Source organism: Schistocerca americana, chromosome 2 (assembly GCF_021461395.2).
Source record: "Schistocerca americana isolate TAMUIC-IGC-003095 chromosome 2, iqSchAmer2.1, whole genome shotgun sequence".
NCBI lineage: Eukaryota > Metazoa > Arthropoda > Insecta > Orthoptera > Acrididae > Schistocerca > Schistocerca americana.
The window spans coordinates 1,017,352,737-1,017,367,130 of NC_060120.1; the positions used below are offsets into that span (position 1 = coordinate 1,017,352,737).

General features: G+C 39.7%; 1 protein-coding gene across 1 annotated transcript in view; it reads left to right on the forward strand.

The window, feature by feature from the left end:
• The window catches only part of LOC124596375 (protein quick-to-court), a 319,173-nt gene that overhangs the window by 282,106 nt on the left and 22,673 nt on the right, over nucleotides 1–14,394 (forward strand). Inside the window, exon 8 of the mRNA XM_047135488.1 lies at nucleotides 10,556–10,645. Within this exon, the coding sequence (XP_046991444.1) occupies nucleotides 10,556–10,645 (90 nt within the window). The remainder of the gene's footprint in view (nucleotides 1–10,555; nucleotides 10,646–14,394) is intronic.

The window sequence follows — 14,394 nt, forward strand, 5'->3', positions numbered from 1 at the left end:
AAGGCCGGGAGATACGGGAAGATTTCAATTAGATTACATCATGGTCAGACAGAGATTCCGAAATCAGATACTGGATTGTAAGGCGTACCCAGGAGCAGATATAGACTCAGATCACAATATAGTAGTGATGAAGAGTAGGCTGAAGTTCAAGACATTAGTCAGGAAGAATCAATACGCAAAGAAGTGGGATACGGAAGTACTAAGGAATGATGAGATACGTTTGAAGTTCTCTAACGCTATAGATACAGCAATAAGGAATAGCGCAGTAGGCAGTACAGTTGAAGAGGAGTGGACATCTCTAAAAAGGGCCATCACAGAAGTTGGGAAGGAAAACATAGGTACAAAGAAGGTAGCTGCGAAGAAACCATGGGTAACAGAAGAAATACTTCAGTTGATTGATGAAAGGAGGAAGTACAAACATGTTCCGTGAAAATCAGGAATACAGAAATACAAGTCGCTGAGGAGTGAAATAAATAGGAAGTGCAGGGAAGCTAAGACGAAATGGCTGCAGGAAAAATGTGAAGACATCGAAAAAGATATGATTGTCAGAAGGACAGACTCAGCATGCAGGAAAGTCAAAACAACCTTTGGTGACATTAAAAGCAATGGTGGTAACATTAAGAGTGCAACGGGAATTCCACTGTTAAATGCAGAGCAGAGAGCAGATAGGTGGAAAGAATACATTGAAAGCCTCTATGAGGGTGAAGATTTGTCTGATGTGATAGAAGAAGAAACAGGAGTCGATTTAGAAGAGATAGGGGATCCAGTATTAGAATCGGAATTTAAAAGAGCTTTGGACTTACGGTCAAATAAGGCAGAAGGGATAGATAACATTCCATCAGAATTTCTAAAATCATTGGGGGAAGTGGCAACAAAATGACTATTCACATTGGTGTATAGAATATATGAGTCTGGCAATATACCATCTGACTTTCGGAAAAGCATCATCCACACAATTCCGAAGACGGCAAGAGCTGACAAGTGCGAGAATTATCGCACAATCAGCTTAACAGCTCATGCATCGAAGCTGCTTACAAGAATAATATACAGAAGAATGGAAAAGAAAATTGAGAATGCGCTAGGTGACGATCAGTTTGGCTTTAGGAAAAGTAAAGGGACGAGAGAGACAATTCTGACGTTGCGGTTAATAATGGAAGCAAGGCTAAAGAAAAATCAAGACACTTTCATAGGATTTGTCGACCTGGAAAAAGCGCTCGACAGTATAAAATGGTGCAAGCTGTTAGAGATTCTGAAAAATGTAGGGGTAAGCTATAGGGAGAGATGGGTCATATACAATATGTACAACAACCAAGAGGGAATAATAAGAGTGGACGATCAAGAACGAAGTGCTCGTATTAAGAGGGGTGTAAGACAAGGCTGTAGCCTTTCGCCCCTACTCTTCAATCTGTACATCGAGGAAGCAATGATGGAAATAAAAGAAAGGTTCAAGAGTGGAATTAAAATACAAGGTGAAAGGATATCAATGATACGATTCGCTGATGACATTGGTATCCTGAGTGAAAGCGAAGAAGAATTAAATGATCTGCTGAATGGAATGAACAGTCTAATGAGTACACAGTATGGTTTGAGAGTAAATCGGAGAAAGACGAAGGTAATGAGAAGCAGTAGAAATGAGAACAGCGAGAAACTTAACATCAGGATTGATGGTCACGAAGTCAATGAAGTTAAGGAATTCTGCTACCTTGGCAGTAAAATAACCAATGACAGACGGAGCAAGGAGGACATCAAAAGCAGATTCGCTATGGCAAAAAAGGCATTTCTGGGTGAGAGAAGTCTATTAATATCAAATACCGGCCTTAATTTGAGGAAGAAATTTCTGAGGATGTACGTCTGGAGTACAGCATTGTATGGTAGTGAAACATGGACTGTGGGAAAACCGGAACAGAAGAGAATGGAAGCATTTGAGATGTGGTGCTATAGATGAATGTTGAAAATTAGGTGGACTGATAAGGTAAGGAATGAGGAGGTTCTACGCAGAATCGGAGAGGAAAGGAATATGTGGAAAACACTGATAAGGAGAAGGGACAGGATGATAGGACATCTGCTAAGACATGAGGGAATGACTTCCATGGTACTAGAGGGAGCTGTAGAGGGCAAAAACTGTAGAGGAAGACAGAGATTGGAATACGTCAAGCAAATAATTGAGGACGTAGGTTGCAAGTGCTACTCTGAGATGGAGGTTAGCACAGGAAAGGAATTCGTGGCGGGCCGCATCAAACCAGTCAGTAGACTGATTAAAAAAAAAAAAAAAAAAAAAATTGGCTGAATATTCAGACAGAAAGTGTACTTTAATGTATCCTCCAATGTGTCTGACACAAACCACACAGTACACCCCTCCATTGCTGTCATACATCCAGGCTAAAATTAGACTAAAAAATAGCAACAATTAATGGAAATTACTTCTTGTGGGCATCATGACACTGTTTTCTGTGCACAGTACTTCAAAGATAATTTTGTGAAGGTCACGGTGAATTCCCCCTGCACAGTCTCACACACAACACTTTAAAACTAGAGCTAATCAGAGATTTTAGTGGTAATTTTGTGACCCGAGAGTTTGATTTAGCAAGGAGCAACTTGTTTTATTCATAATAAATTTTTACTCTTCACCAGTGTAACAAGCAATTGTCCGAAGACAGTTTGTCAGAGAGCTTTCTACCCTCTTAATACTTAGCATGGTGGCTTTTTTAACATGTCAAATTTTCATAAAGATGCATCTGGCTCATTTGTGAATATAGGCCTTTTACACACCATACTTTACAAAAGAATGTCAGACAGTTCAGAAATAGAATGCATTTATTTAAAAATTATGATGGTGTTGCATATCACTGAAGTCACTGAGTATTGTTTTTGGAAGGAAAAGTGAGCATCCCTAATTATAGTTGAAAACATGGAATTTAGCTAAAATGGTTTTACTTAGGTAAATAGGCACTTGACGACAATTCACATCAGTGATGGAGAAAATAATTTTTCTGCAGTCAGTTCTGAGGAAAGGAAATATATCAAAAGTTAGCATAGATAGTGAAGGGTAAAATAAAGTTTACTGTAGTATTCCTCCTTTCTTTCATTTTGCCCTCTCACAGTGGGAGAAGGACCAAGTTTCGCAAGTTTGAGAGCTAGTGAGCTTTCTGTGGTACCATTACTTTTATTTCTTGTGATATTTTGTGAAGATGGTGCCCACAGCTTCTAAGTACTATAGAGAAAGCTCTTGTTCAACTACCAAGAGCTGCTGATAAATATTTCTTCATTGACAGCCGGTTTCAATCTCAAGATTATCAACAGGTATCTTAAAAATATGAAGAAATATAGTAAGTTGTAAAAGACTACATGGAGCAAAGTACAGTAAAAAAGAACAAAACCAGGTGAAGTCCTGATTTCAGATATCTTAGTCATTTATAATAGCTGAAGTAGTGAAATATATTAAATTGTCAATAATAAAATGACCAGACTCTGTTAAAAGAGATTATGAGGTTCAGAATTCTTATAATCAAGTTTAATGTATTATAAGAACAAAACTTTCTTGTGTGCTGGAACCTCATTCTTCATGTGCACGTAGTCATTAATGATAGCAGAATAACAACTCCGAAGAAAACACGATTAATCAGTTCAAAACAAGCATCACCCTTCTGTCTGAACAAATGTGTCCTCACCATTCACAGGAACATCTGTCAAGTCTCCCAACTTCTGTTGAACGAACATTGCATTGTGGATGGTTGCATTTGGTTGGCTGTGGGATGAGAGGGAGGAGACTGTGAGGAATGACGTTATGATAAGATCATTACTAGAAGTTTTTGCAGAAATTCTGTGGTGCAGTTTGGTTATATTTGGCGCTAAAAGACTAGATGGCATTGCACATTGCTCACATGTAGTTTCAAAACCATGAAAAGAACTATGGAGGTTTCTCTGTTAGACTAATATCCACATTTCCTACTGTTATCTGACATCTCTAATACCCCACTCTTACAAGTACTGTAGCTACTTTTTAAATACAAAATACTCTTTGCTGGTTGTTATATTTATATTCAGTTTTTAATACTGCCTCATAACCAACTGGTGAAATTCGTCTGTTTTAAAATGTACAAGATAAGTTCAAAATTTGCACCATAGTTGTGTAAAAGAATTTGTGCGCAGTCTTTGCAATTCTAAAAGTGTGACACTTCTACTAAACATTACTACTTTCTGTACATGTTATTTTCTTTTCGGTTTAGGATTAATATTGGAAATATCTCAAATCTTCACTTAAATAAGCTCTTAGAATAATGCTTTTAGATTTCTTAAGATTAATGTTCCTGAAAGTCTTATGGCCCAATTAATTCAGTTGGGTATATTATGGCTCAGTACATTCTGCATATTTCCGTTTCCTTTAAAGCAGGATTGCCCACAGTGTGCAAAAAATTTCTTGCATGTACTATGTGCTGCACACATGCTGCCAGAGATTCAGCCTGTCTCACCACTACTCAGTATATCTCGACTTTGCTTGGTCCTTTTTAGAACTACTAGGTAAGGCATGCCATTTCATTTACAGTACGATGTGACGCTGTTTCTTCTGACATTTGGTGTGGCAATTTTGGTCAGCACAACTTTCTTTATAGTGTGGCAGGATCACAGTGTCAGACTGTTCATCCCTAGCAGTTTGATTTTTTTGTAGAAGAAGTTCACATATCCAGTGCCTGTTTGCACAGAAATTCTAATGATCTAACATCTCAAGCATGTAAAAATGAATGAGAATCACACTTCTTTTTCAGAGAAGGATGAGAATCATGACATCTATTATGCTGTTGTGTAACCGAAGGGTACTGCAAATTTGCCATAGAGCAGCATTACAACACCATGCACAATAAATTTTAAGATTTAATTGTCAATGAAAGCCCAAAAAATCAAAACGGTCAACAGGTGATAGGCACGGGATTCATTGTTTTGTGCGTCAAGAGCTAAATTCTCTGGCATGGAGCACATGATGAAGTTGCTGGTGTGAGTAGTAAATTTTCTGAAAAAGTTTATCAAGCCTAGAAAACAACTTATTATAATGCATACACAACTCATGGGGATGTTCACAATAACTTATCTTATAACACATGTGCTGAGGTAAATACATAACTGTATTAGAACTGGCTGGTCTCATCTTTAAAAAGTGACAGCTGACCAGCAGAGTGCACGGACAAGAGGATTCGTGCGCATCTGTGAGATGCAACCTCTGACAGTGGTTGAACTTCCAACTACATCTGCTGACTTCCGTGGTATGACTTATGACTATGATCTTGGGTGTGGATCTATGCAGGTCACTACCCTCCCCCCCCCCCCTCCCCCCTTGGAGGGCAGAACATTGCTGATCACCAGGGAGAGTTATGTATGGCCACGATATGAAGACTGTGTCTGTGTCCATGGAGGTCCCCGGAGGCAAGAGGAAAGAGCAACCCCCAGTCGCTAGAGATCTGGGGATATAGGCGATAGTGGCCAGCATGAGGAGAGCTCTGATGCCCTCCATCATAGCAAGACGTGACAGAACTGGAGACGGACAATCCAGGTTGGGACCCATGGTGATGTCTGGCAGCAGTGTGGAAGATGTGGTGACACCACCGCAGCCTGAGTCTGACAGTGTGACATTGAAAAGGCAAGGAGTAAACACTCTGGCTGGAATGCTACCGGAACTGCAGCCGGTGGTGGGAAACGTGTAGGTTCTTCAAGTGGATGTGCTACTGCAGGTGGAAGAGGAGGCTGGAGTCCTTGTAGGTAGGTGCACACACTGACTGGGGTAGTGATGAAGATGATGATGTGGCTAGGGTAGGGGGTTGAGTGCTCACTCAGACAAGGAGCTGACTCTTATGGTGCTGGACCACCCAGTCTCTTATCCATAGGGTGTAGATGAGGCAGCCATTCTGTTGCGTGATGACTGCTGTTATCCAATGGAATTGCTGACCAAAACCATGCCCCCAGACTACTGACCCCAACATTAACCCTGTACACTAGAATGCAATGGCCGGCAGATCCAGGACAGAGGTGATGGAGCAGTATCCGTGGCTGGTGCCCGTGGAGAAGCTTCTCTGGGCTCTGGGAACCAGTAGGTATCATCTGGTAGGCCATCAGAAAAAAATTTGTGGGGGAGTCATGCATGCAGGCTTTAAACATGTGAACCAAGGGGATGGCCTCTCTGTGAACATGGTGAATGCCTTGCTGCCCACACAAATCATGAAGCACCTGAGACAGTAGCTGGGGTCCATTGTCATAAACGAGGATAGCTGGACAGTGACTTTGGTAATGGCCAAGGGACACCAGACCATGTGTGGAAAATATGAAAATGTGTCAGTGAGAGTCAGCCAGAACACATTCAGAAACTGACCACAAAATTAACATGAATGCATTCTCGGGCCTGGGTTGCTGGAGGCTATGGAGAGAATGATGACCTGGGAGCCACATGTTGACTAGCATGCTGGAGATGCACAACACCCAAGTGCTCCAGCTCTTGGTCTATGCTGGGCCATTACTGAGTCTGTGACCCAAGGCTTTGTTGTGGGAAGCATCCCAGTGCCCCTCACATAACCACTGTAAAACGTCCCACCACAAACTCCCAGGGTTGACCACCTGGAAAGCTGTATCATCTGTGGAGATGAGGAGGACCCCATCTAAGACTGAGAAACAATGGCGTAAGACAGAGTATTTGTGAAGTGGACGAGATGAGCACCCTGGAGGATGAGAATACCAACGCTGGTGGACTAAATGGACTACCTGCCTGAGGATGGGGTCAACCACTGTTGCCTGGGAGGAGACATCCAAATGAAAATACATGAGCTCCTGTCAGTCAAACTTGGGTCCAGGCCAACTGGCAGCTGGGATAACTCATCCACATTGGCATGGCACTGCATGAGGTGAAATTGAATGTCGTAGTTGTATTTGGAGAGGAATAAGGCCCACTGCTGCAATCTGTGGGCTGCCAAGGCTTTTGTGCCCCATAATTAGTTGGAATTTAGTGCCATACAAGAAAATGTGAAATTTAGTGACTTCATACACTATGTCCAGAGCCTCCTTCATGCCCTGGATGCAAATGCCAATGGCTGTTCTGAGCCATCTCAATTCCAGAGGGGGGACTGCCTCCACACTGTGCTGCGAGGCGTCAGTAACCAAAACCAGTGATTTGTTGGGTGCCAACAAATAGCATTCCTTCAGTGCAGTGAAGGCCTGGTCACACATTGGAGACCAGACAAAGGGCGTACCTTTTCGTAGAAGGAGATGCAGTGGGTGGACACCCTGAAAATGAACCTATGATAAAAAGCAGTTTTACCTGAAAAAGCCTGCAGATTCGCACAACGATGAGCGAATGGAGCAGGTCCATAATAGCCCTGATGATGCTCTTCATTGGTTGGATGCCATGCCTCAATATGAAATGGCCCAGTCACTCAAGAAATGGTTGGCAATTTTGGACTCTGCAGATTAAAGGGCAGACCCACGGCTGAGAGTTTTTGAAAGAGGGCCCAGAGGCTGTGCAGATAGTTGCTCATAGTACATTCTGTAATGAAAGTGTCATCCAGGTAGTTAAAGCAGTGTGGAATATTGTACAGTACCTGTTCCAAACAGCACTGAAAAGTTGCAGAGGCACTTGCCACCCCAAACATCAACAATTGGTACTCATAAAGGCTGAACGGCACGTTAACAACCATAATACACATAGTCTCATAATACAGGGTTAACTGGTGATATGCTTCAGAAAGATCAAATTCGGGGAAGAGCTGACCACCTGCTAAGCATGTGAACAGTTTGTCAAGATATGACAATGGGTACGTGTTGACCACAGGCTGTGAATTCAAAGTGGCCATAAAATAGCTGCAAAGGCACAGTTTACCAGAGGGTTTCTTAATGGTGACAAGATATGTGGACCATTCACTAAACGAAGTGGGAATTGCAACCACAAGAGAGATGAACCAGCCAAACTCTGCCTTGACTTTGGAGCAGTGAGACACAGGATTCTGCCTATCTTGAAAAAATATGAGACGAGCAGACTGCTTCAAGGTTATGTGGGCTTGAAAGTCTGCGGTGCACTCTAGGCCTTCTGCAAAGGTATCCTGAAATTCTGAGCGCTGTGATTCCAAAGACTGATAGGGGACCTCAGCAGATACAAATTGCATGGAATCTGTAACCAAAAAACCAAAGGTCTGACAGGCATCAAGCCCAAAAATGTTTGCTGAACTAATGTTGTGGACAACAATAAAGGCAACAGATTTATTCACTGATTTGTAGGTGACTTCCACCATGAATTGGCCAAGGAAGGGGATTTGTTGTTTACTGTATCCCCTGATGCGCCTGTTTACTAGTGACAACTATGGAGAGACAAGATCTGAAAATGTTTGTGCTTTAAGCAGGGAAATACCATGCCAGTGTCTACCTACATTTGCAGCTGTCATGAGAGAACCAAAACCTTGATAAAAAGCTTCCAAGAATCATGACTGGGAACCAGCCCTGAGAATGATACTTTCTGAATATCCATATCCATGGTCTCTGGTTCTATGTTCTGTGCAGTTGAGTGGCAGACTACTGCAGCATGCCCCACCAGATCGGCTGGATTGCACTGCCGATATATCATCGTCTGCTGGGTACACAGTGGACACAGCTGCACCACCTTGTACTACAGCCGTGATATTACATCAGGCTCCCAGTTGCTGACCTGTGGCTTATGAGACCTCATATGACAGGGAAATGGAAAAAAACTTCTTTGAGGGACGGGTTCTCTCACTGAAGAGCCAATTGACAAACCTCCTTATCCAGGGCAGAGCGGACAAGAACATCACAAACCACAATGTCCATGTATGACTTCTGAATTCGCTGTGAGAAAAAGGCACTTGAGACTAAGGCTATGGAGGATTGCAGCCCAGGCACAATAAGACTGACGGGGCCACTTCTTACATTGGTAAAACTGAATCCTAGCAACCACGACGAGTGTGTGGTGGCGATAATAGGAAGATAGCAATGATCAAGTTGATACAAGGTGGCAGAAATTTATGACAAAAACAATGATGCATGATATAACTCCGCATCTGTAAGGTGGAAGGCGTGAAAACACTGCCATAGGCAGTGTTCATATGCCTCCCAATCTTCTTCTGCCTCATCAAATGAAAGGAACTGAGGAGAAAATGGAGCCAGTGATGAATTTTTGGAGAGCAATGCTGGCAAAGCCTGCTGCATGATCATGAGGAGGTCCTTCTGTTGCTGCTTCATGTTTGAATCGGAGACTCCATGCTATGACAAAATGTGAAAAGCAACTGCACAACAAAACTGTGAAGATGCAGCCTTACTCATGAAAGAAGGGTATGGAGATGTCATATATTACTGTGAATTTTTTTTCTTAAGACCCGAATTTGTGAAGGAAAAGGAAAGCAGGAACCAAAATTATAAGAAACAGAATAGCATGAAGACTTTATATTTTAAGTGTGGGAAGGGACAACTTATGATACATCATGCCATCCATTTCCTGGTGTACATTGGTGTTAAAGTGTGCAGTCAGGCAGATAGATATCTGCACATGTGCAGAGTTTGTGGCTATCCTTGCTGTAAAGGAAATGTTAGACAAACCCTTTTGATTCCAACAAAATGCAGTTGACTCTTGAGCATTAGGCTCATAGTCCCCAGCAGCATGTGGTTGTAACAGGTTTTAGACCTAAATCATAATCAAATGAAAGCATACATTTTTCATGAAAATTTTCGTATTACTGTGAAAAAAATGTCCTTTTTCTAAAATAGTAAAGAATGCCTTCTTTATACTATATGTTTTTGTCTTGTAAACAAAATGAATGCATCATACCACTCAGTGTGGTGCACAGAAGTCAATTTATATTCCGCTATTTAAAAAGGAATGCAAGCAGCCTTTGAACAAGAAACAATCTGCACGGGAAATGTATGTTGCTAAGTGAATATGGATTTCGACATGAAACTAGGTAAGCTATAAAATTAATCATTCTTGGATATTTTGATTGTGGCAGTTTTCTCGTGACTATGAAGTAAAGTCTTTATTAAATATAGGATTGAGTTCTAATTTCATCTCCACAAAGTTATTGGGCAGAGACAAATCCACAACATAGTAATTTCCCATTTGCAGTACAATAACAATTCCTGCATGATTAATACGCATCTGATATAGCTTTTGAATTTCAGTGTAACATGGTGTTTGGGAAGTGTGTGTGCTGTTGAATGGAATACTAAGAATTGCACTTTAAGTATAAGGGTCAAGAAGGCATGAAGGATTTCCCCTTCCCCTCCCTCTTTTTCTTCTTGAGAAATGCCTCAATGGCCAGTGAATTCTACTGCTTCTCTAGCAGTTGATGAAGAAAGTCCAATCATAAGTGTGCCATAATTATTATACTTTTGCAGTAACTATTAGTATTCAATGCATTCAGTGCCATCTTTCATTACAGATTAGTAGTATTTAATATATTCACCAAACTTTCGATTCTCACAATACATTGTGTCCAGTTCTTTCTGGAAGACCAAATTACACGACTAATGCCTGTCATTTTTAAAAAAATATTTTTCTCCATGGCGGCGAAATTGGCAGGAAGTGGATCAGCAACAAACAAGCAATTCAAAGATACCTTTGCTAAGTGCAAAGGAGGCTGTTACACTGTGGCTACTTGGCACTCGTAAGGTATGTTTACAGGACTTCCATCATTGCATAGAGAAGCGGTATGCCATAACCATGCATGACATTGCAAATGCAGTTGCTAACTAACAGCATGCAAAGCAGTCTTCCTCGATGCACTGAACCCTTTGTATTACAGTATCACTACCACTTAAAAATTAGCAATAAGCAACAAAGCTTCTCATCCTTGTTTACGGATACCAGTTAATATTTGGCTGCATTGTAGAGGGACTTGTGCATGATACAACTAATTTCCTGGTATTTTTTGCTTCCAATTGTGTGATTATCTTTTTAAATTATGACAGTTGCTCGCTATTACAAAATAAGATATTCTACTTTTCGAAGAGATAGTTATGCTAGTTATATGCTTAAATGTTGCCATTGTGGCCAGTATGTTTCAGCTGTTACATGCAGTTTTGTTTAATTCATTAATATCTTCTGATACAATATTTATTGTCAATGGATGCATAAATAAAATAAATAAATAAGTGTGATCTTTCCTTGTTAGTCAGGAGTAAAATGATATTTTCAAAATACTAAGGTTTATAATCATGTGCTATAACTGAAAGTCAAATATCCTTCTCATACTTGATACTATGAGGTTTGTTTAAGATTAAGCTGACAGGCTACTGGTTTTCTATACCCACTAGAAGTTGAAATCTCTTCATTGTAAGTCAAGTTAATTAAAATGATACTTCTACAAATATGGTATAGGTGAAAGTGTTTGAACAGTAGTACTGAAATGCAAAATGCAATCATCACAAACAACTTTTTACATTAAAGTAAAAGTATCAACCAGTTGGTTGCATGCATATAAATTGTGAGTCTGGGTGAATGAAGTCTATGATTTGACAAATCACATATGAATGATGGTTATGGGTTTTTATTGACTTTTTCTGGTTTTAGTCAATTTTGTCCACACTGTAAAGATTTAAAAAGTACACACATTTCTGCTGTTTGGATTAATGTGCATGACACCACATCAGTAGTACATTAGCACAAATGAATAAAGATAATAGTGAGTAAATTTTGAAATACAATAACATTTGTCAAATTGGACAATGATAGTAATAAGTAAGTAAAAATGATAAACCAAACACCCTTACTTAACAGTTTAAGTATGTGTTGGAGTTCAAATAAAAATTCAATACACACATGACAGAATGTTTCAATAAATTTGTAAATTTCCCGTAACAAGCTACAAGAAGTCATGATTTCTAGAGTTAATGAAACCTGTAGCGAGATGTGTCATCCAAAACAGGTTTATTATGAACATGAACAATTCACTGAAAGTTTTAGTAGAAGATGTTGGTACAATAGAAAGGGTGAAAAATTTAAAATATTTGAGAGAAATAATTCAAGAAAATGATTCTAAAAAAGAATGCTGTAAATGAATGGTAAAAGCCTGTGGTCTCCCAGAAATTCTTATCTAACAAACTTGAAATAAAGAACTAAAATGTAGTGATGAAAGCAGAATGGATATATGCAAGTGAATGCTTAGGACTGCACTATAAGTTAAGTAAATGTAAAACGTCAGAATACCACAGTGCTTTGCTAGGCTTGGCCCGTGCCTCCCTGTGACTTTTAACTGACTGACCCACCACTGACAGGTGGACCCTACATTTCATTGTGGACTCTGAACACTGGTACAATTTGGCATTGTTGACACACACAGTCAGGTCATTACCATAGTTGAAAAAAGTGGTTAGTAACAGAAAAATAAATCCTAAGACCGACTAGACATTGAAACATCTTTGGATTTGTAGTCTGTCACATACCCAGTGAGCTACCAAACCACGTTATAAGTTAGATAAACTTGAAATATTTGAAAGAAGAATCACAAGGAAGATATTGGGTTCACTAGAAATAACACTTTAAAATAAAGACGTAATGCTGAAATATAGTAGGTGCAACAAGAAAGAGGAGACTGATATTACTTGCTCATGTGCGAGAACAGATCAACCACATTTTTTCCAAATAAATTTGGCAAAAGAGATTAACAATCAATCTTTTCCTAGATATCAAGAAAGATTTACTGAGAGACAACATTAAAGTAGACTAAAAAAAGACAGAGATAATGTTGGAATGAAAGTGATGGAGAAAAATTCAAAGGATTCAATGGTGATATTAGAGGGACACTGTTTGTAGTGAGAGGGAGGGAGAGAATAGAATATGTAGAACATAGATTGCCACTTGGTCACCAGAAAAGGAGAGAAAGAGAAGAAGAATATATACAAAGGTTCTTTGATAAGTCTGGTAAATTTCATAGTTTGAAAACGTAATTATTCCAAGTATTGTATAAAGAATTTTGACAATGTACAGCATATAGTTCAATGCTGACAGCCATCTGAATTTGTTAGTGTTTCTGCTGCAATTGAAAATAGAGGAAACAGAGTTTCATGCTTCTACTAAACATTGTCATTTGAAAGGTTGGACTACAGCACAAATAAAACAGATTTGGATGAAGTTCATGCAGGTTCTGCAACATCATTGAAGACCATTTATTTTTTGGGGCAATGAATTTATATGTGGTCGGCCAAGCACTGAAGACTAAGCATGCTCCAGCTGTCCAATTGAGGTCATCACAAAGGAAACCATTGAATAAATCCATGATATGGTAATGCAAGACTGCCAAATAAGAATTCGTAAGATTTCCAAGACTGTAAGCATAATATGAAGAAGGTGTGTGAGGGGTGTGCCACATCTGCTCAGCACATCCAGTGCAACGTTTCAGCACAAAGCCTGGCAATGTTTAATCACAATATGGAAGACATTTGCACTGATTTGTGACTGTTCATGAAACCTGGATCCATCATTAAACACCAATGACAAAAGTGCAGTCAAACAATGGACAAAGGCTGGTGAAAGTGCACTAAAGAAGGCAAGAACTATTTTGTTGGCTGGTAAGATGATGGCTACTATTTTTCGGTTTTCCCAAGGGATAATCCTCGTAAATTACTTGGAGAAAGGCAGAGCCATGATTGGACTCTACATGCTTCATTGTTGTATTGTGTGAAACTAGTGTTGGCTGAAAAAAGACCCAGGTTGCCACGCAAAGAAGTGCTCTTTCACTAGAATATTGTGCCATCCCCACATAAGTGGTAACAATGGTGAAAGTGCATGAATTGGGCTGTGAGTTGGTTTCACATCCACCATTTTCCCCAGACTTAGCCCCAGATGTCTTCTTCCTGTTCCCTAACATAAAACTTTGGCGTGCTGGGAAGAAATTGTCATCAAATGATTAAGTCAATGAGTATTTTGCAGAGTTTGGCACAACCTTAGATTAGATTAGATTTACTTTCATTCCAATTGATCTGCAGTGAGGAGGTCCTCCCTGAAACAAATAAGCTTATGTACCTTCCACAGGTCCCAAGTGGAATGACAGTCATTTTTTTAAATGAACACTATATGAACGAATCACTTTACAAATTCTCATTTACTAAGATTGAATTAATGTTCTGAATTTAAAATAAACTTTTTTTATTTATAAGGTAATAAACATACACTAGAACTACTACAATACTTATTTAAAATGAACACATTACTGCACTGAAATGGTGCACACACACACACACACACACACACACACACACACACACACACAAATCTGTTGGTTCTACTGAGAAATTCATCAATAGAGTAGAAGGAGTTGGTCACCAATAAATCCTTTAGGCTTCTCTTAAACTGAATTTCATTGGCTGTTAAGCTTTTTATGGCTGCTGGCAAGTTATTGAAAATGTGTGCTTCTGTATAAT